This window comes from Nannobrachium achirus (assembly GCF_963921795.1).
Source record: "Nannobrachium achirus genome assembly, chromosome: 23".
NCBI lineage: Eukaryota > Metazoa > Chordata > Actinopteri > Myctophiformes > Myctophidae > Nannobrachium > Nannobrachium achirus.
Window position 1 is genome coordinate 42807943 of NC_137830.1, and position 22966 is coordinate 42830908.

General features: G+C 41.8%; 2 protein-coding genes across 3 annotated transcripts in view; both read left to right on the forward strand.

The window, feature by feature from the left end:
- Window positions 1–9150, forward strand: part of tmcc3 (transmembrane and coiled-coil domain family 3) — a 57406-nt gene extending 48256 nt beyond the window's left edge. For both annotated transcript variants that reach the window (XM_080754831.1, XM_080754832.1), the window contains exons 4-5: window positions 850–985; window positions 4207–9150. In XM_080754831.1, the coding sequence (XP_080610957.1) occupies window positions 850–985; window positions 4207–4512 (442 nt within the window). In that variant the 3' untranslated portion in view covers window positions 4513–9150. The remainder of the gene's footprint in view (window positions 1–849; window positions 986–4206) is intronic.
- An 8516-nt stretch (window positions 9151–17666) lies between these two features.
- eri1 (exoribonuclease 1) lies at window positions 17667–22429 on the forward strand. Its single transcript, XM_080754473.1, has 7 exons — window positions 17667–18042; window positions 20129–20304; window positions 20841–21051; window positions 21153–21236; window positions 21328–21437; window positions 21717–21831; window positions 21969–22429. The coding sequence occupies exons 1-7, from the start codon at window positions 17977–17979 to the stop codon at window positions 22209–22211; spliced, it is 1005 nt and encodes a 334-aa protein (XP_080610599.1). The 5' UTR covers window positions 17667–17976; the 3' UTR covers window positions 22212–22429.
- Window positions 22430–22966: the final 537 nt, after the last annotated feature.

A 22966-nucleotide genomic window follows, 5' to 3' on the forward strand; every position in this document is an offset into this window, starting at 1 on the left:
AACAACATTTTATTTGAATAGCGTCATAATCATATATTTTCAAACATTTTCTAAAATGGTGGAAATCGCAACTACAACGCATAGCAATCTACAAAGACTTTTGAGCTTGTAGATCGGCTATTTCCTCTATTCTTATAAAGTATAAAGTTAAGCAACAAGAAATCTTGTGAAATACAATGTTGTCAACCAATCATCAAGGACGATGATACACGAAAGAAGAAGAAGATTATGCAAGTTATTTTTCATAATGATTTGTTCTGTGCATCTTTTGTTTACGAAGCCTAAAATCCATGGTAAGACCACAAGGGCATCATGACCAACATTTCGGTCAATTCTGAACCGATTTTTTAAAATAAAATAAAAACCCATATTACTTGGGAAGCCTACTTTCCTTTCCGGTACCAGCAGTGATTGGATTGTGTACAAAAGATAGCAATGAAAACAAAACATTGGCCATGCATGCATGAAAGCCCCCCTCGGTCCCCCCATTGGTCCGGGGACCTCCAGGGATCCTTGAGGGGGTTCCAGGTGGTCCAGCTAAATAATGGAGAGTTGGTAACCAAATGGACCCTTGTTGGATCTTTAACTCCTGACTGAGAGCGTAAAATGAAACCAAATGGACCTGCGTCATGTTGGGACACACATAACACAAGATATGAAAAGCATTATCGAAAACAATGTGATAATCTTGACAGCCCTGTGTGTGTGTGTGTGTGTGTGTGTGTGTGTGTGTGTGTGTGTGTGTGTGTGTGTGTGTGTGTGTGTGTGTGTGTGTGTGTGTGTGTGTGTGTGTGTGTGTGTGTGTGTGTGTGTGTGTGTCTTTGTCTTTGACTCTCCCTGTGAGTTCAGGTATGAGCGACTGGAGGACCAGTTGAATGACCTGACAGAACTCCACCAGCATGAAACCTGTAATCTCAAGCAGGATTTGGCCAGCATTGAGGAAAAGGTGGCCTACCAGGCTTATGAGAGTGCCAGGGATATACAGGTACTGCGTACGAGCACACACACACACACACACACACACACACACACACACACACACACACACACACACACACACACACACACACACACACACACACACACAGATTAAAGTTCTCAGTCGGCACTCTGCAGTCGTCACGACTGATTTAAGTCATTTCGATTCCATACTGTCAACATGTCTTTCTCTTGGCTTTCTTTCTGATCCCATGCTAAAGCGCCAGCGCTCACCCAGCAGTCTGCCATCACCCAGGTGGATGCGTACACGCGCCCATATGCACCCGCCCATGTGAGCGACCTCGCCCTTTAGGGCGTCTTACTAGTACTAAATACTAAACTTGTGTTGGCATTTCAGATTATTTGAATTGGTCAATCTAGCAATAGAATACACATTGAGAAGCATCTACCATAAAACCGTAATGGTCTTGGATATTTCATAAAAGCACAAGTTAACTCATTGCATGCCAGGCCCGATAGTCCCGAGATTATTTCAATGTCTTTCCCCGCCAGGCCCGATAATCCCGAGAAAAAAAAAAAATCAAAAAGTTTTTTTTTCAAAAAAAAGTTTGGACCCCAAAAACTTTAGTAGGCATGATAGCAATCGCGAAATTGCATGTTTAACCCCCATAGCAACCCCATCTTTCAAACATGGCAGCCATCTTTGTTTACATTTTAGGAAAACATAATGGCTGCTATCTCATGAATGCCTCAACGGATTTCCATTCGGATTTTTTTGTTTGAAAGCTGTGAGCAATGTGCAGACACGTGGTGCATTATCTAGGCATGGGTGTGCATGATCCGTGCACTATGAATTACATGGAAGTCTATGGAGACAGAGGCAGGGGAGAGTACGAAGGTATTGTTAAATGGCGGGGAATGTGTTAAAGCCTTAACTCATAGGAGATCCACGACGTGCCAACGCGTCAAACTCTTTGATGTCTCTGTGTGCGTCGCGGGGGGTCTTACAGTAAACTGAAGTTTACTGTACAAGGCACCCTCCTGTGAAGAGAAACACTCCAATTCCCGAAATGCAACAGGGTATCACCGTATCACGTGACCGGGAGGTCTGGTTCCCTCGTAGACAGCAGTGTTATGCTGCTGCACAAAAGGGCATTTATCGCCTAATCTAACTTTTAAATCACGTTCATGTTTAAAACGCAGCCTTCTCTACCAGCCGCTACAAAAGCACTGATGCCCGTGATTGTTCGTTTTCTGTTTTGAGTGAAAGAAAATACAATCTTGAATAATCCTCGTCACCCGGTGTATTAATATGCGATTTCTTTAACTTGTTGGCTCTATGTAGAACAGTCTACATCTACATCTGTCTTACATTTAGACAGATAATACATAGCATAAATACATAGATGTTGTTGTTTAGGAAATAGAGCACTAGTGTGGGGGGCTCCTTTCACACTGTTTCACAAATCACAGATTGGAACTTGGCCTAAAAAAATGCAGTCATGAGATTTGTCTTTGCTTTAATCCACGTACACACACCCAGGAGCATGTTATGAAGGCTGATGATTCACCACACATTTTTGTCTCCCATGTGCACATTTTTGAGTTTATTTTTATTTTTATTTCTCATCAACACAATATCTAACTAGTCCATACCCAGGGATGCTTGCACCCAAACTACTTGCAGACTTGGGACTGCAACCCTGACTACTGATCTCATATCCCATATGGCAAAAATGATATTAATGGTCAATGCTCATGTGCAATTTGAGATTGATTTACCAACCCACTAAGGAGGAAAATGCTTGAGCGTGGCTTCTCTGCTTTGACTATACACATGAACTTGCACAACAAAGGATTATCTGCTTGCCTAGCATTTACTGTATTAAGTCCTTAATTTAGCACTATACTATCTCTGCCAGTGTGTATATTGCTCCAGACCCATGTTCAGCAGTCAGCACTCTACTATAACGAGTAGAGCACACTTAGACAATATAGGTTATGTGCTTAATTATAGTCCCAGGTTACCAGAAAGTTGCATACCCATTTTATGTTCCAGTTAAATTTCTCATAGCTTTGTTTAATTGGTTACTCCACTTGTTAACCCCAGCATTCCTGTGATAATTAATGATTGATTGCTTACAGTCAGTATGAAGTGTGAAGTACTATTCTCTTGGGTTATCAGGCAAAGCCAGCACTTTTGCTGCAATGAGGGTATGTGAAAACAGTCTCTCCCATTGCCATTCCAGCAGGTTATGCTAATTATTCTTGCTGGATAATTCTGGCACTGTTGATGAAAATGCAGATTTTTACTGGAAAGAAATAGGAGTGTGTTTCCGGTTGCCATTTGCCAATCAAACAAAGCTATGGGGAAATTAACTGGAAATGGAATTGGGTATGCCACCCTCTGAAAAACTTGGGACTACAGTTATACACAGAGCCAATTGGAAACACATGTTGATAAATTCCTCCTGGCACTGCTCACTCCCCACATTTCCACCCACAGCAGTCTTAACTGAGAGTTCACTAAAATGTTAATAAACAGCTTAAATTTGGGGAAGGTTTTCTACATTTCTCTCAACTCCCGCATATGCCAAAGGTAAATGCACATCATGTGCAAGTTCAGATCGATTGGTCAAACCACAGAGGATAAAAATAGATGAGAACAGATAGTTTTCTTCATTTAATAAAGTAAGATTTAAATAGTAAATAGTAAAAAATATAGGAGGATATTATAGTAGACTATAGTGACAGTTTGACTATTATAGTAGACTTATTGCAGGATTTTTAAATAGTAGGAAATAGGATATGACCTATAATCCCTTGCCTTATTGTGTTTCTTCAATCGCTCACTATATCTTTTGTGTGGTTTACAAATGTGGTTTACAAATCCACACACTGATGGTAATACCAGTCATAGTAATTGACCTTATTGTGGTCTCCTTGGGGGAAAGGTTACTTTTAATCTAGAAATATTTTTACATTTCGGGTTACAATTAGTAAAAAGTTCAGGTTAAAGTTTGCTTAGTTTCATGTTTAAGGCTAGAGATTTTTACAGTTTCTTTGGTATTTGTACTTGAGTATTTCCCATTTTCAGTACTTTTACTTCTACTCCACTGCATCTCAAGAGGCTATTGTACTTTTACCCCACTGCAATTATTTGAAAACTTTAGTTACTTTGTAGATTTTGATTATTATTACAAAACAGTAAGTAAAAAAAAAAAAAAAAAAACGTGAACACTTTTTCCCATGCACCGCTGGCTGTAGGAGGCCCTGGTGGCGTGCCAGACGCGGGTGTCCAAGGTGGAGCTGCAGCAGCAGCAGCAGCAGACGGTGCAGCAGCTGGACAATATGAACACCAAGGTGCTGCTGGGCAAGTGCATCAGCGTCATGCTGGCCATCGTCACCGTCATCCTGGTGTGCGTCTCCACGGTGGCCAAGTTCACGGCCCCGCTGCTGCGGAGCCGGCTGCACCTGGCGCTCACCTGCGTGGGCGCGGCCCTGGTGGCCTTGCTGTGGAAGAACTGGGAACACTTGCAGTCGGCGCTCGAGCGCCTGCTCGTCCCGCACTGAGCCCGGAGCCCTGCCTTCTGCCCTGGCCCCGCTCGTATCATATCTTTTATAAAGACGCCCTCGACCAACCCCGCGACCAACCCCCGAGTCCAGAGCTGAAGACGGGGCGGGATGTTATCATGAAGATTACGTCCTGGAGTTTACGTGTAGCTTTATGCCAGCCCTCTCCTCCCCTGACCCATGTCGCGCTTGGTTTAATGGCTTCGATGTCTTATTTATGGCTCTGCATTTTGTATGTCAAACCGGGTTGTGTGTGTGTGTGTGTGTGTGTGTGTGTGTGTGTGTGTGTGCGTGCGTGCGTGTGTGTGTTAGGGTTGGGGGGGGTGGGGTGGACTACGATTCCTTTCCTGTCAAAGGAAGTTATGCTGATTGTTCAGTTTTGAATGCATTCATTCTTCCCACCTTAATGTAATGTGTTATGAAAGCGGCACTTTATATAACATATTTCGCAAACACACCGTCTGGTTCACACTGATGGAGGAACAACACTACCCCATCAGTACATCACTACAATTGAAAATTACATTTGGGTCTCCTGGCAGTTACCAATCAGCTAAGCGCCACACGGGTGCCAGGCATGTGACAGACCTTTTCGAGTGTCTCCATAAAGATACAGAGCATTAAACCTGCAATCCATAACTTTTTATGGCCTCTCCGGGATTCAACCCTTGTCTCCTGAATGAGACGCCAAATGCCAACCTCCAGCTTCTGCAGCGGAGACCCCACCCCTCATTTCTCACATGGCCCTCTTCTAGCGCCACCTTCAGGCCGATTTTTAAAACACGTTTTTGGACACTGCTCCTACAGTTTTTGCCCTAAAATCACTACACAGCATGTCTACACTCATGTCATCAACATGGATCAGGAAGATTTTGGAAAAAACACATTTTTGCCCTATCTGTGGAGATAAGCGACCTACGGTCGCTTATCTCCCGATTAGGGAGTCTTACTGGTATTGTATACTCTACCATACATACATTATTGGTTAAAATAATGCTTTGTTCGTTAAAATTAGTTATGGATTGCAGCTTTAAATCACTTTTAGTAGGAGCACAACATTAGAATGATTATTTCCTGTCTTTAACCCTTTTCCAGTGTTCATTGTGCCCCCCAAGTTGTTTTAACACCTTTTTAAGCTGTGAAACAATGTCTTGTAGCAGAGTTCTCCATCTGCTGGATGAACATATTATAGTCTTAACCATTCCATTTCTTATGGCAGTCATTTTAGACCCGGTACACCACATGTGACACGTCGGACTAAAACGCTAAACAATTTATGTAAGTATTTATTTAAGTGGTGATCATCAATTTCCTATGCTCAAACGCCTAGAGTGGAGGAAAACATAACGAGGGCTTGGAGCGCAAAGGGCATAGGGCAGTGTTTTTCAACCCTTTTCATATCAAGATCCATTATTTATTTGGCATCTGAGCCACGGACCACCATTTGACATTTAGCCTCTCAGACCCAAAACTTAGAATATTGTTGTCGTTGGATACGATTTTGGCCACAATTCCATGCAATTCACTTCAATTCAAATGAGCTTTATTGGCATGAGAAAACATACGTTTACATTGCCAAAGCAAGTGTCACAAAATGGGGAACATATATACATTAGGAGGGGGTACAGCATTGTGTAAACAGAGCTATGTCGCATTGTGGCATTTTATATATACCGGAATACAGGGTATAAAGCTTTTGGAACAAATAACAGTATTATTTTTTTCTCAAAATGCATTTAAAGGTAGCAGCTCTGTTTCATACTGTATGTGCAGTAGGTCTAGATATAGGGTGGTTGTGTTTCTGGCCTTCTTTTGTCGCAACAGTTCACAAATCTTACTGCTGTATTCGCACATTGTTGTATTTCTCCCAGTAGGTATGGGAGTTTTTCATTGGTCATGTTTTCAAACTCACTTCGGGTGTGTGTAATCTGTGGGAAGTATGTGTCTCTGATGTCTTGGTATAGTGTGCAGTGGGTGCATAGTCAATCTTCCCTTGGGAGCGGGGTCTGTCTGTGGCGGGCGGCCTTTCTCTATTGCAAGGCTGTGTTCGCTGAGTCTGTACCTAGTCAAGGCTTTCCTTGGGCCATGCTGTATTGATGTGGTACCTGTGAGGAGAGATAACAGGTAAACTTTGATCAATATAACAATTCTTCTCCATTCTCTAGTGTAGACTTCTTGTAAATTGAGTAATGCAGATGTTTAACAATAAATACATTTGAGTTTAGCTGGGGACCACCTGGAACCCCCTCAAGGACTGCTGGTGGTCCCCGGACCACTGGTTGAGAACCACAGGCGTAGGGGATTTATTTTATTTTTTTACAGCAGAGCTTTTCATTGATTGTAATTATTTAATTAAAAACAACATATTCAAGCAATCTATACTTTTACACAGATCAGGAATGTATTTTTTAAGACATTTATTTGTTTTAAAATTAAACTACAGTCAATTAAAAGATCTGTATAATTCTGAAAATGTCACTTATGCCCTTTGTGCTCCAAGTCCTAAGGTCTTGAGGCTTGAAAATCTGATGAAAAATACAATGAAATCTTTTACCTTTCAAGAAAAGTTGTAAATAGGTCAGATTTTACCCAAATACTGGAGGAAGGTTAAAGGGAAATGTAGTGCGCTGAGAGTTGTGTGCACCCGGCCGCCCCCTTGTCATATGTGTGTCTCAATTGGACTGGATCATTTTGCAAGGACACCTGTCTTGAAGCCACACACGCCTACAGTATGCCTCGTATATCTGTGACATGCACCTGAAGGTCCCATTTATGTGTACTGTGTCACTGTACTGTACTGTGTATATTAGAAGACATTTTTGTTGTTACTGTGGACAAGTTATGAGTGTTAAGCCTTGCGTAACCAAACATACAGAGTTTTAAACCATGTTTTGTTTTTTGCGCATGCATTTTTTATGTGTATATGTCTGTCTAACTATTATACTGGAGTCACAGTTATACACATCAACACTGAAGGCCGAAAACTGTTTGTTTTTAACATGGTTTTATATATGTGTGTGTATATTGCGTCCACTCTACATCTCTGTGACTGAGGCCACAAAACAGTGGACCACACGCCACAAGAGCTCCGAGCGTGTAGCATCGATTCAACGTTTTTCCATCCACTGCAACCCATTACAAGCAGGTGAGGCTGTGTAAAGGCGTTTCTGCCTCTTAAGTCCGTCTCAAAAGGGAAATGCGTCTGTCATTTTGTTTTATAGATTTGTAGCTTTGTCATGCCAAATGTGCATATTGTTTATTGTTATGGTAACCTGGTGAGCTCTTCAGTGATCCCTCCTCACTAATGGGCACTAATATTAGGCTACTGGGCTACAGGCAGGGCTACTACAAGATGCACATTGGATGCTTATTTAATTGAAATGCCTTTTTTGGGGGGTATTACCGTAACAGAACAAATTGACTATGTCAATGTCATGCCTTTAATGCTATTGTCTGATTGGACAGAGGGATCGGGACAATGTATTGTAGCTCTATGCTCCTGTATCACTGTGATGGGAACTTATGCTGTCATACAACTGTGTTGCAGGGCAACGTATAATGCAGGCTGAAGAAGGGGTAGCCTGGCAAGCCAGCCTCATACTGTGCATTCACTCACTCATTCCTTCCCACAATATGAGTCTGGACTTTGGCGTATAGGCAGCTTGAAAAGTGAGCAGGAGTACTTACCTTGACAGACAGACTTCTCTAACCAATCAGCGTAGCAAAACATGTCATCACAGTGCAGCCAGTCAGAAGAACGGCAAACAAACACATCTTTTCAGCCGATGAACACTAGCGCATACTCCCGTTCCTTTTTAAATGTTGTATTTGATTCAAACTCTGAAATAACTTCACTTATTGCTTGTTTTATCTTTTCAGTGTTAACTGTTACACTTGTTGCATCAAGGGCAGCCATTGTTGTTTTGAAAATGCCGCAGCATGCATCTACCTCACCATCTACATCGACCAATCAGGGGAAGCTTTTCACTTGTTGTGCGGACATCATTTGAAATGCAGTCACTGATTGGCCCCGATCATTTTCTGATTTATCATACTCGGTGCCTATAGGCCGAAGTCCAGACCTGATATTGGGGAAGGAATGAGTGACTGAACACGTATCAGGGCTGGCTTGCCAGGCTAAAGAAGGGGAGGGACGAAATGCCTTTTCAATTGAGCGTATTCGTTAAATCTTAAAAGGCTTGTTTAAACTTTTACACACAAACTTTTAGTCAAGGGTAGCTCACAGGAAATGCAGTGATTTGAGCTTTACATTTTTTTTTCAAGTTTAAATTCATCGTTACTGTATTTGTATCTATTCAAAATGCCAAATGGGGAGGGGCGTCCTGTGTCTTCTGCAGAATGTGGTGGCTGTCCTCCAATGAAATGATATAATCACTTCAAACAGACAATGGTCTTATCCTCCTGCGGGATTACAAATTGTCCCAAACACTATTTCTGTCTCCTGCCCTGGAGAGAGGCACTTCCCCTCTCAGAATCGTTTTTGTTTGTTTTTTCCCCCCATAGCATTCAGATTGTTTGTGACATTTTGAATAATATGCATTGGTTCATACGGTGATGTTTTATCCATGACATTCTTTTTTCAAAAGGGAAAATAAATGATATTTTTTCTAAAGAAAATGCTCCCCCCCCCCTCCCCTACTGTTTCCCTTTATTGCCAATGGATTGTGAAATTAGTTCTATTCAGAACTCATCTCCATATCCATGTTGTTATATATGTTATGGGGGAAATTTTGCCCAACTCTGTACAAGCTCACAATGTGTTGTGCCTGCTCACTCATGCACTGAAGGAAGCATGAGCTCAGTTCGGGGCTCTTCCCAAGTTTGTCAGAGGGAGCAGCACCCTTTTTTGGAGCTGTGTGCAGCTCCCTATACGTGGCTGTGTGGGTCTGTGTGTGTGTCTGTCTGTCTGTGTGTCTGTATGTAGCCTGACTTCGGCGCGTAACTAGTGCCGCACCATTTACGCCACTCGCGCAATATATACATCAAAATGTGCGGCTCGGCCGGGAATGGTGTTCTATTACCTTTCGTTCCGATCCGCCTTACCATGCCGACGTAATCGGCAAAAAACGACGCTTAATTGTCCCCATTGACTTATAATGGGACAATGCAAGAAATCACTTTCAAGTATTTTTCTCTCGTAAACCATAGGAGCTACAGTTTCAAACCTCGGAGAGGAGATTCATAATGATTTTAAGAATGAATCGAAAAATAATTACATCACTCGGCCTCATGGTGGCGCTATAACGGCCCACTTTACGTTTTGCCCCGTAACTCTTGAACCGTAGATCGGAAAATTAAAATTCTTTTTTCCCTGGATTCCTTGGGTCAAGACGCATCTCCCCATATAGGCCACGCCCATTTGCGCCAGGATAGATTTTCCGCCATCTTGAATTTTCTCCAAAACACACTTTTTGCTCCTTTTCCTACATATTTTCTTCAAATGTCACAAAAATCGGTACACATGATCCACACACACACACACACACACACACACACACACACACAAAGCTCCACTTCACACGGGTGTGATTTTTTTACAGCTCTTAGGCAATGGCACTGGGTGAAAAATGGGTTACAAAATCGTGGGATAATTTTAAGAAAAGAGATGTGAGCTTGTTAATCAGCTATTTTCTGCAAAGGGATTTGGTTGAGAGGGGTGGGGGAATAAAGCAGACAAAGTACAGAGCTGACCCAGGCCAGGTCCAATAAAAATATTGGTTTACTAAATAGCTACTATAGAAGGTTTAATTGGTTTGACTAAGTCAATCATGGCGAATCCAATACAGATAAGATAAAACTACTTCCACCCCTGGGGCAAATTAAAGGTGTCATTCAACAACACTGCAACAGCAATGAGAGTGAAACAGGAACAGTAGTGACTGTGAAACCTGAACAGAAGAGTAGAAATCAAGAGCGAGTAGGCCTAACGGATAATATAAACAAAATTATATAATAGTTCTGATAAAGGACATCTGTAGCCTATTAGGTCTCTGAATGACTTGAGTTAACAATCAGTCTCTCAAGTAGTCTACTTAGGCCTATAAATATCACGTCTCTCAGTAAATTGACTGAATGATTATACAGATATCGCCTGTTTCAACAATGGCATCTGTCTATGTTCTGCAGTGTATCCTATGAAGTCAAAATGCTTTATGATTGCATCATTATCATTGCAAATATACATGATACGACGAGTAGGTCGTTAAGTTATTAGGCCTACACCAAACACCATTATATCTTCAAAATACATGCACATAATGCTACCCCCACTTTTTTGGGCGGTGCTAACTGCTCCTATACGTGGCTGTGCGTGTCTGTAGCCTTCCTCAGCATTTTGCCATAGTAAAATGTGTGTAGCTGTAGGCCTACGTAGCATCATGTTTGTCTAGTGATGTCGTATGCCTGTAGCCTTTTTCCTCAGCGTTTTGCCATAGCAAAACGTGTGTGTGTAGCATACCCTGTACATCCTAGACTCAAATCCTAGTCTGAAGACGTTATGCAAGCACGACCGCTCACTTCACATTGGGTGTGATTTTTTTTAACTAACAACTAACAAAATTAGTTTTCTTAAAAATGTTTTAATATCACCTATACAATGATGCACAATAAGGTGCCAATTCAGTAGAAAATATGGGAAAAACATGGAGTGGTATGACATCTATATAGACAGGTAGGCCTATATTATGCAACCAAATATTCGGTTTAAAATACAGGAAATAATGAGGTTCATGTTCAAACTGTGGCTCATTAATCTTATCTATCTTATCTTTATCTCCCTGTTTCTGCCAGGCTTCATTCCATTTAGCTCTGGTCCATACTCCAGTCTCCTTCTAATGCTATGGACCAGAGCTACATTCCATTCAACATCAACTACACTGCATGGCCTTGGCAGCACGTTGCTGAGTGATGTAAGTTAACTTTATGGGAAAACATCAGCGCAATGGTCCATGTACCGCAACAACAACCACAACTATACACAATGGGTATAATTGAGAGGATGCTACCGCCTAGTGGTTACTTTGTGGCAATGCCACAATAGTAGCTTTCTTGGATTGATACATATAATATTATCTTTAATTGTTTTTAAATCAATTGTGGCACAAATGGTTCTCCATTGTTATTCAAGAGGTAAGAAAGCTGGGGTGCATGTAAAAAATCACACCCAATGTGAAGTGAGCGGTGGTCGTGCTTGCATAACGTCTTCAGACTAGGATATACCGTAAGTCTAGGATGTACAGGCTACAGACACACGCACACATTGCTATGGCAAAATGCTGAGGAGTACAGGCTACACACACACACACACACACACACACACACACATGATGCTATGGCAAAACATGACATGTACAGGCTACAGACACACACACACACAGCCATGCTATGGAGCGGTCTACCACCGCTCAAAAAACAAGACTGTGTAGCAGTAAGTTAGCCTAATGAGTTGAAAATATGACTTTATAATTGTATATCAAGTTATTGTGGAGCAATGCTGTTTACCTGCTTGTGTGGCAATAGAAGGAAATGAATACTGTGAGTGGATAAGTAGAACAAAAGCAACTGCGATGACACATTTTATAGATGCAGGGTTGGATAACTTGGATTAGGAAGACTCAAGGAGCCCCTGGGCCTATCTTAGTCAACTGGCTATAATTGCGACCGTAGGTCGCACGCTTATGATGAAAACCGGCACATCTTGTCCGCGTATCTGTCTGTAGGTCACGCTTGACAATGTGGTTCCCCTGACACATCACTGTGACATCACAGGTGATATCACAGGTGACATCACCTATGTAAAAGTCCATATATGGGTATTCCCCACTCCCCAGAATCCCTTTTATGCCCATATATGAAGATCCCTGGTGTCATCGATATACATATCTGGCCAGATGGCCAAGACATGGCCCATATCTGTGTCCATGTACAGTGCGTGGATGGTTCAGACAGGGATCTCCATGTATGGGCATAAAAGGGATGTACCATATACAGTACATGGATCTCCATATATGACCAGTGGTCTCCATATATGGGTAACTGGTCCGACATACATCGTCGCGGCGAGGTTGCATGTCGCCCTGAGGCGTCTTCCTACAGTATGTAGGAGGGTAGGCCTACTGTAGGCTGAGGGATCAACACATTCGAGCATAAACAGTGTCACAACCTGACCAAAACTGATCAGCCAAGATCTGACCCATGTTCTTTTGCAGAGGAGTTCACTTGGAACAATAGATTACCTGCATGGAAGAGAGGAGTCAGGCCTGCTTGGATCTCGGGAATGAGCTGACAGGCCCACCTGACCTGTATCCGTCTCAGCCCCTGCCTTCAGGGCTCTTAGCTGAGTGTCCTGCTTGGAGTCCGGAGCATTTTGAAATAAATTGAGTGTTCAAAGCAGGCCCGAGTCGCCTGCCTCAGTCAGCCTTGACTCCTCAGTCAGCCTGGCTTCCTTCCTCCTTCCCTCCCCTGAGATCCTCCTCAAAGAGGATAGCGACCGACACTCACAAAGTGTCACCTCAGTTTATCACAGGAGGTTTCCGTGTGATGAACTCCACCTTGTTGAACTTGAGCCACGCTGAAAACGTGCATGCAACTGTCCCGCAACCGCAACGTATAACCATCCTTGGTTTCCCCACCATTCCTGCTGAAGTGAAAATGTAGCTTCGAAGAAAATGTAGGCACCGACGACAAGTGTGAAAAATACAGTGAATCAATTAAAGCAGACCTTTGGTGGGTCAGCAAGGAAATGTATGCAAGAGGTTTTGAGTTCAGAATGCCTTCTACTTCTATCAGGACTGTGAGCAGGTCTGTTTCTGTTTTGATTGATTGAAGACTTTATTAGAAGTTTGCATAGGAAAAGGTACAGTTTCATGACGGTACAGTTCACTGGTACAAGGTCTACTAAAAGGAGATCCATGAAAAGACTAAGCTTATTTCCACTGGAAACCATTGAAGTATCTCATATAACATTGAATGACAGACAAATAGAACACAGTACTATGCAGTAGATATGTAAAGAAAAACAAAATAGAAGACAGTTAGTCAAAACAAACAGTATATACAAAGAAGGGGCAGGGGAGGGTAGGGTTGGGCTAGATTCTTTTTTACCAGTTGCGAACGGCTGCTGCCTGTAAGTGGTTTTTCAGGGCAATTTTAAAGGATGCTAGTGATCCACACTCCTTTGTGGCCTTCGGTAAGGCTTTCCACATTTTGGTGGTATAGCAGAAAAAAGAGTTTGACCCTTGTTCTTAGAACAACGAGAAGGGCCATTTTTGTTATTGTTAATTGATCTCTCCTTTCCAGCTTAAACCGAAATGTGGAGCAGGTGTAGGAACTTCCTACACCTGCTCCACATTTCGGTCAACTTCCTACTAGGAAGTTGACTTGTGTGTGTGGCTGCGCGCCAATTGCTGCTTCAAGTCTGGTGCCATGGCCTGGAGGCTTTTCACGGCTCTGCCTCTCCTGCTTTGAAATGAGTCCCACATAGCCAAGTTCAAAGGGTTTACCTCTGTGTGAGATGAATCTTCTGAAAGCCATTTAGAATGTACCTGCACTGCAGCCATGCTGTTAAGCATTTAAAGAGTGGGCCTATGACCCACTTTCTTTCTGTGCCCAAAACAGTCTATGGCTGTGGACCAGAAGGGGGGCTTAAACACGACGTTCTGAGGGTCTTTTCCCCATTGTGGAGACATACGTACATTGACAACTTTCAACATAACTTTATGGGAATGGTTGGGTTTGTCCATGTAAAGGAGCTTGACTTTGACTGCAGCCAAGTGAAAGGTCAAGGAGGGAGGTTTGCCTCTCCAGTCAGAATGCCACGATTAATACAGTACTCAACACATCCATCTCTGCACTGCACAGGGAGAGAGGATCTGATATTTAAACTGTTCTGTAAGATGGGGGTGAATATCAAGGAGATATCAAGGATCTAGACTAGATAGTCTTCTAGATCTAGAGTCCTTTTCAGGAGGGTAAATTCACTCTCTTGACCACTCTTGATTGGAACACAGGAAGTGATGGCCTGCATATCCCATATGAACAGATCCATGGCATTGGGGATTTGAAAAGCTTACTAGGATCTCCTTTTAGTTTACCTTGTGCCGGTGATTTGTACTGTCATGAAACTGTAACTCTTTCCTATTGCAAACTTCTAATAATAATTTCTTCTATCAGAAAAAAAAAACATGTGAGAACAGATTGTGGCTGCTGGGATGACGTGGCTTGCATTTGTGGCCGACTACCAGTGGAACTGAACTAGGCTGCCTATAGGAACAGGCAAGGATGCAGTATAAACGGGGCTTGGACAGTAACTTGGGAGTAGTTTTCATGCTTCTAAAGAAACAGAAAACAGATTACAGCATCTTGCCAAATAAAATATACATAAATCTGGCCTTTAAATCATATTAAGTAATCACAAACAAATAAATAAAATCTAAATATTCATTCAATGTCATCAATTCTTAAATACTAGAAGCTGTCTAGTCGGCGACCTTTAATGCAAACCCCATTATACCTGTTTTCATAGGACCCGTTTTGACCATTTGTCTGCCTGTGTCCATTTATGCCCATATATGGAGATATCTGTATATGTCTGTCTGTCGGTGTCCATTTTATGTCCATATATGGAGATCACTGCAGTTATAGTTCTGGGTCCATTTTATGCCCATATATGCCCATATATGGAGATCTGTCTATCTGCGTCCATTTTATGCCCATATATGGAGATCTCTGTATCTGTCTGTCTGTGTCCTTTTTATGCCCGTATATGGAGATCTTTGTGATTCTGCATCCATTGTATGCCCATATATGCCATATATGGAGATATCTGTTTATCTGCGTCCATTTTATGCCCATATATGAGATTTCTGTCGCTTTTTCAAACAGATGGTCAAAACGGGTCCTATGACAACAGGTATAATGGGGTTTGCATTAAAGGGGGAACCGGCACTGTGTCTGCAACACAGTCGGAGGCACAGACAGATACAGAGATCTCCATAATGGGAATAAAGGGACACAGACAAACAGATGGAGGAGGAGACAAACTTAATGCAAACCCCATTATACCTGTTGTCATAGGACCCGTTTTGACCATCTGTTTGCCTGTGTCCATTTATGTCCATATATGGAGATATCTGTATCTGTCTGTCTGCGTCCACTTTATGCCCATATATGGAGATCTTTGACCATCTGTTTGCCTGTGTCCATTTATGCCCATATATGGAGATATCTGTATTTGTCTGTCTGCATCCATTTTATGCCCATATATGGAGATCTATGCAGACACAGTGCCAGTTCCGGAAAATCCTGATGTCAGACATCAGAATCCGAACCTTTCGTGCTGGTTCCAGAAAATCGTGTATCGGGTCGGGTCGAGGCCGAGCACTGCACTACCTGCTGCGGTGGGGAACGCACGTGCCGAATTTGAAATAGGGAATGAATGCCCCACCCTTTAATGCAAACCCCATGAATGCCCCACCCTTTAATGCAAACCCCATTATACCTGTTGTCATAGGACCCGTTTTGACCATCTGTTTGCCTGTGTCCATTTATGCCCATATATGGAGATATCTGTATCTGTCTGTCTGCGTCCACTTTATGCCCATATATGGAGATCTTTGAAAATCTGTTTGCAAGTGTCCATTTATGCCCATATATGGAGATATCTGTATTTGTCTGTCTGCATCCATTTTATGCCCATATATGGAGATCTATGCAGACCCACCCTTTAATGCAAACCCCAATATACCTGTTGTCATAGGACCCGTTTTGACCATCTGTTTGTCTTTGTCCACTTATGCCCATATATGAAGATCTCTGCACACACAGTACCGGTTGCGGAAAACTCTGATGTCAGACTTTATGCCCATATCTGGAGAACGCGCGTGCCGGTGGGAAGAAGGGTTCTCGAGATACGCGGATTACATACATACATACACATTCACAGAGGTTTTGTGTTGACTCATGTGGCGTACGTGATGTCAGAGCCTTTTATGAAGTGATGTCACAATGACTCAGCGCTTGCGCCGATTTCCTCCGGAACAGCCTGATGTCAACAATCAGCTCCGCATAAGGAGATTCCGAACGTTTCGCGGCGGTTTCGGAAAACCGCGAGTCGGGTAGGGTCGAGGCCCGGCACTGCACTCCGCGCGGCGGCGGGGAACGCGCGTGCCGAATCTGAAGCCGGTGGGACGAACGGTTCTCGAGATACGTGGATTACAAACAAACAAACAAACAAACAAACAGACAGAGATTTGTCGCATTTATAGATAGATAAATATAATCCACATAGATGAAAAGAAAACTGCAACTTACATTGAAACAAATTCAAAAGACACTGAAAAACATCAGCAAACACTGCCAGTGCCAGCTGAGAATCCGGTTCTGTTTGTAGTGGAGAAATGAGAGGAAGGTATACTACCACAGGTACACTGAACCATCATGTTGTCTCCTTGTGGAGCGGAGGTTAAATTAACTTTAAACATTTATTTAAGTAAATATTTACAACAACAGACCCCAGGGGCCCTCTGTGCCCTCTAAAGTTGCTGTGGGGAACATGCCCTCGCCCTGTGCTAAACCTCTGCCCTGCTGCTGCCTCTTGATGTAAGATTTCATCTGTCTTTATGTTACAAATGATGTTCTTTATGTTCTGAATTGCTTTAAACTTACAATACACTTGGGAATCGGGATCTTGAAGTCTTCAATCAATCAAAATCAATCTTCCTATCACTTATTGATTGATTGATTGATTGAATAGTTTATTAGCTGTTTGCATTGGAAAAGCACAAGACAGAAACAGCTCGGATGATTTAAACCCAAGAAAGCACTATGGCTTGTTTATACATTGGGGTCCTTTTTTGTACTTGAGAAAGGTGCACAGACAGCTTGCTCTTTTACAATTAAAAACACAAATAATAGCGTGAAGGCATGGATGCGTGTCAAAACTAATAACTAAATATCATGAAGGAATAGAATATCCAATTATTATCAAATTCAGAGACACATGCTACTTCCATTGCAGTAGGTGGCGGTGTGTATGTACTGTGTACCTGAAAGTAATGATCAAGCCACCCGCCATGAAACCAAAGAAGTAGAAGAATCCGGAAGTCGTCATCATTTTGAACATGATTTTGAGCTTTGAGTTTAAGAAAAAGTAGAACTTTGTTATATTGTAATTTATAACCTTTCCTCAATCCTCCTCCTCAGTCCGTTTTAGAGCCAGAAAACGGTGCTGCTGCTGCTGCTGCTTCTGTTGTGATAATATCCTTGGAGATAGTAGATGAATGTGTTCTTTTTTTATTCTTCTGGCGCGCTCGGAAAATGAAGACCTAAAGTCGTACTGTACATGACTGTCGGAAGCTAACAAGCTAGCCTAGCAGCTAAGTGTCAGTTGTATTGTTTTGTTTGAAAGAAGTGTAGATTCATCCCGTCACCTCCCGATTCCACCTTATGGACGAGCACAAGGAAAACATTCACGACACGAATGTCAGTGTGAACATGTCGGAAGATCAGAAGGTTGGTGTGACACTCGAACACGCCAACATGGCTAACGCTAGCATATTTACATATGCGCACATTGCATCACTGGGTTTCATTGATTGATTTGATTGATTACTTTATTTGAAGTTTGCATAGGAAAAGGTACAGGACAGTACAGTTCACTGATACAAGGACAACGAAAAGGATAAACACCACAAGAATGCTTTTTAGCTTGTTTAAGTTGGGGTCACTTTTGTACTCAATTCTTACACAATCTAACATAAGGCAGTAGTTGTCATAACTTTTCGTGTTTTTGAATAGCCAACATACAAATGCATAAGTGGTTATTGTGATGCTATATTAACCACCATTGCACTTTGACAGAACCATTGACATAAGGGGTTGACGTTTATTTTGAGTTAGCCTTGGATCAAGACCATCATAGATGTATTTTAAATGCAGGTTTTACTTTTATACAAATGTCAAAAAGGATAAAATACATCTTGTTTTGCCTCATGTCAAACTTCTATTGCACCTGATCGGGAAATGCATCACTCGCATCTCCTCTGCCCCATAGTCCATTGGCTCTCAAATGTTTTGATGTCAAGGACCCCAAATTAAAATGCATTTGGCTGCAGACCCCCATCTGAAAATATTCTGTGCGAGTGCAGTGACCATATTACAATGTCTTGCAAAAAAAGGAAAGCAAAGGGTAATGTGAAGAATTAGTGTTGGAAGGAAGAATGCATGAGATAATGATATCTATTTACTTTTTGAGTGCAAGTAACCAAGTGAGGTAAACAAGGCCATGTTTTTTTACAGCATGGTAATATATTATCTGATGGACATAACTGCACTCTAACTCATGTTATGCTACTTTATGTTTATGACATGTGCCATTGAAAATGTAGCTTTTACCAAGTTACCCTGCTACATAGTGAAAAAGAAAAACATTAAATAATTATTCTGGAAGTGGGGAAGCCAACTACAAGCTACTGGGAAATTGAGTTAATATAACTCAGACTCAGAGCTAGTCTGCCAGATATTTATATTAGTCATAGGGGTGGGCGATATGGTGATAAATATCGTTGAGATTATACAATATCTCCATGATATTCCTTTTCAGAGATATTGTGTATATCGTGATTGATACAATGAGGGAGCCTTATAAAAAATTAATTGCAGAATGCTAGAGATGGGACCGATTGCAAAATTCTTGGCCGATACCGATCCTCCGGTTTTATGAAGGTCTGACCTGCCAAAACCGATTTTTCCGATACCGATTTCTTTAGCTAAGAACTAGAAAATAGGGTTGCTCAAATACCCTTTTTTCAGGCCAAGTAGGCCTACAAGACATACTTCAATTTGAGTACCAATAAGCTAGAAGAACACTAATGCCAAATCAATCACAATAGTACAATATCCAAAAACACAGACAATATCCAGTCTAATATGACCGTCTGTTTTTTTTTCCTCCTTTTTGGAGACGACATTGACACAGGATTATGGAATATATCCTTACATTGCAGTAATCAGCACCATCTGTATTCTGTAGGCTGCCACTAAGTAGACTGGCTGCTACTTGCTAATGTTTACTTTAGTCACAGGACCAGAGCATCATGCTGTGCAGTGCCATAGACACAATTGGCATAAAACCGGTTTTCATGTCAGTGACCTGCCGATCACCGATTCGGCCGGTTTGATACAATACCTGCCGATTTTTGATATTGGCCGATACCGATGTCCATCCCAGAATGCATTTACATTTTGGTCTAAATCAGTAGTTCTCTACTTCTCACACTTGAAAATGTCAAGGCCTACCCTTGACTCTGACACGACTGACAGTATACAAATGAAACCAAATGGACCAGAGTCCCTGGACCCCACTTTAAGGACCACTGGTCTAAATGCTCTGTTGCTCCTTTTTCTTTTAGTTTCTGTTACCTTGTGGGTGGTTGTACTGTTAAGTAACTGACATATGACCATAAAAACAATGTGAAAAATAATCATGATAAGATTGTGTATCGTGATACAGCTTGGAAGAATATCATGATTTTGTATTTTTCCATATCGCCCACCCCTAATTAGTCGTCATACTCATATGTTTCTCTCCTAACATCAGGAAAAACCTTGCAGTAGGATATGCACTGGACCAGAACCCGCACAGGACGTATCGGGGTTGAAAAGTGAATTCAGTGATCCAGTTTATAAAGAGATTGCTGTGGCGAATGGGCATATCAACCGCATGACCAAGGACGAGCTCCGGACCAGATTAGAAGAGTTGAAGCTCGACACGAGGTAGTTAATACTATTGTTATTGATGATTAACTTACTCGTAAAAATAGCAGATCTACAAGCTCACAGCACACTGTGATGTGATGTGTTGTGAGCTTGTAGATCTGCTATTTTCACTGTTTTTGAACTTTTTTGGGGAAAAAATGTGCCTTATGATAACATACCCAAAAATTTAATTAGATACTTAAAAAAAAATATTATAATAAATTAAATCGATTTGTTCTAACAATAGTTGCACCCCTAATTTAAGGCACACTCATTTAAAGGTAGGGTAAGTGATATCTTAGGGCTATAACAAAAAGGATAAGCACCATCATTTCTGATAGTAATCATTGCTATAAACTAGAATGTTTGTTCAGTAACGGGTATCCCTGTCTCTCCAGCTCTGTAAATTGTAAATGCAAAATAAATAAATAAATAATAATAAAAATATAATTTACCCACTTTTTTTTAAAAATCTTTTAAAGTGAAGACTTGCCTTGTAAGTCATTTTTTGCTAACTGCTATCTGTGTTGTGTCATGTAAAATGCAAAACAAAGAGGTGTAAAGGACGTGATGAAGAAGAGGCTGAAGAGCCACTACAAGAAGAACAAGCTGAGTCCGTCGGCGGATGCGGGCGGGGACACCTACTATGACTACATCTGTGTGGTGGACTTTGAAGCAACCTGCGAGGAGGACAACCCCCCAGACTTCCTTCATGAAATCATTGAGTTCCCCATGGTTTTAATCAACACGCACACGCTGGAGATTGTGAGTGGGATGATAATGTAAAAAAGTGCTTGCAGGCTACATATTTGGAACTGGTGTTGATCTTAATGATGATGAGATTTAATCTCACCTTCTCTGTGCAGGTGGACTCGTTCCGGGAATATGTAAAACCAGAGGTCAACCCAAAACTCTCAGACTTTTGTGTGAAGTTAACAGGAATTACACAGGTGGGACTTTGTGTTGAATTGTTGTGCACCTTTTGACATTATTTCACAGTAGAGGAGTATTAAGATTACTGTGCATTGCATTCACAAACAGAAAATGGTGGATGAAGCAGACACATTTCCAGAAGTCCTTCAGCGAGTTGTACTCTGGCTTCAGGAGAGGGATCTTGGAACAAAGTACAAATATGCCATTCTGACCGATGGGTAAGATTTGCATTAGACTTGGAGATAAACACAGATTTTAACCAATTTTTTTACTTGGGCCCTACTAGAGTGCATGGCCTTTAGACATGTAGTCTATTTGCATCGTATTACTTGTATAAATAACGACGTCGAATTCCTCGTCTGAAGTAGGCTAGCATTACTTTGAGATTTGTTAAGTAGGAACCATTTTATTTTCCACTTGTCACAACTAGTTGGGAACAGTAATTTACAAACTTACTTGTCAACTTGATCATACTGCTCTTTTTCTGTCCTCACTAGATCTTGGGATATGAGCAAGTTCCTCAACATCCAATGCCGCGTAAGCCGGATCAGATATCCACAGTTTGCAAAGAAGTGGATAAACATAAGAAAATCGTATGGGAATTTCTACAAGGTGTGATTATTATTATAATTCTTTTGCATGTACATGGAATTATATTTGTAATTTTCTTTGCCAAATGAGCATCTCTAAATGGTCATAGTTGTAATTGTGTAAAATGTAGATCATTCTAATCAAACTTGGTCTTCCAGGTTCCCCGCACACAGACTAAACTCAGCAGCATGTTGGAGAAGTTGGGTCTGAAGTACGAGGGCCGCCCTCACTCTGGGCTGGACGATTCGCAGAACATCGCCCGGATTGCGCTGCGCATGCTTCAGGACGGGTGCCAGCTGCGGGTCAATGAGCGTATCCATGCCGGACAGCTACTCAATGTGCCCAGCTCTGCTCCTATGGAAGCAGCCTCGGCACCACACAAACCCCGCAGCAAGGACTAGAGACCTGTGCAAATACGCCTTAACAGGTTCACTCTATTTTGCTCCAAATGACTTGAAAATGTCAAAAGCACTTTTACAGGCTCGTTGTAATAAAGTCATCAAATCGTTGAAAATTGGGTGCCTGTGATCGGAGTATGTTGTGCATTTGTAATGTGACCACAACGTTTGCTGCTGCTGCTACTGCAATGCCTATTTGAAGTTATACACATCACAGAACCATTACTTTTAAAACGTTTACCTTTTTATTCCGAATATATTGCCTTTTTAAGTCAAAATATATTTTTAAATTTTTATTTTCATATTTTACCGCTTACGCAAATTCTTAATTCCCCTTGGAAGGCACCCTGTAGACAATATGCCTTCCGGTTGGTTCTAGCGGAAGTGGCGGAAGTCCTGCGTTTAACGGAAGTTACGTCATGCGTTGCAGTCTTCCGGTGAAATTCTCACAGCGGAAGTTGAACGCTTTCTGCCTTATATTGTCACCAGGCTTTTCTCTTCGCAGATGAGTAACTTAAGCCTGGCTACGCGAGGCTACTTGGAAGGTAGCCTCTTGATGCTGCTGGCCCCTATTGTATGGTTCATTACGGGATGGTGTAGGCGAGCATGTTTCACCTCCGATACATGTGACCCTGCCCGTGAGCCCACTTTTCACCTGACTGAGGATGCACATGCAGAGTTACAGAAGAACTATTCTTCTCTGTACTAAACATGTACCCTGACCAACCTGTAGGGGTCGCTAGTTCAGTGACGGATCA

What these genes read in the sequence shown, in the direction of transcription:
- eri1 (XM_080754473.1), top strand. Translation starts at nt 17,977, where the DNA reads ATGGACGAGCACAAGGAAAACATTCACGACACGAATGTCAGTGTGAAC. An exon ending in GAGTTGAAGCTCGACACGAG is followed by an intron (nt 20,305 to 20,840) that starts GTAGTTAATACT and finishes TGCAAAACAAAG; the next exon opens with AGGTGTAAAGGACGTGATGA. An exon ending in AGTTAACAGGAATTACACAG is followed by an intron (nt 21,237 to 21,327) that starts GTGGGACTTTGT and finishes ATTCACAAACAG; the next exon opens with AAAATGGTGGATGAAGCAGA.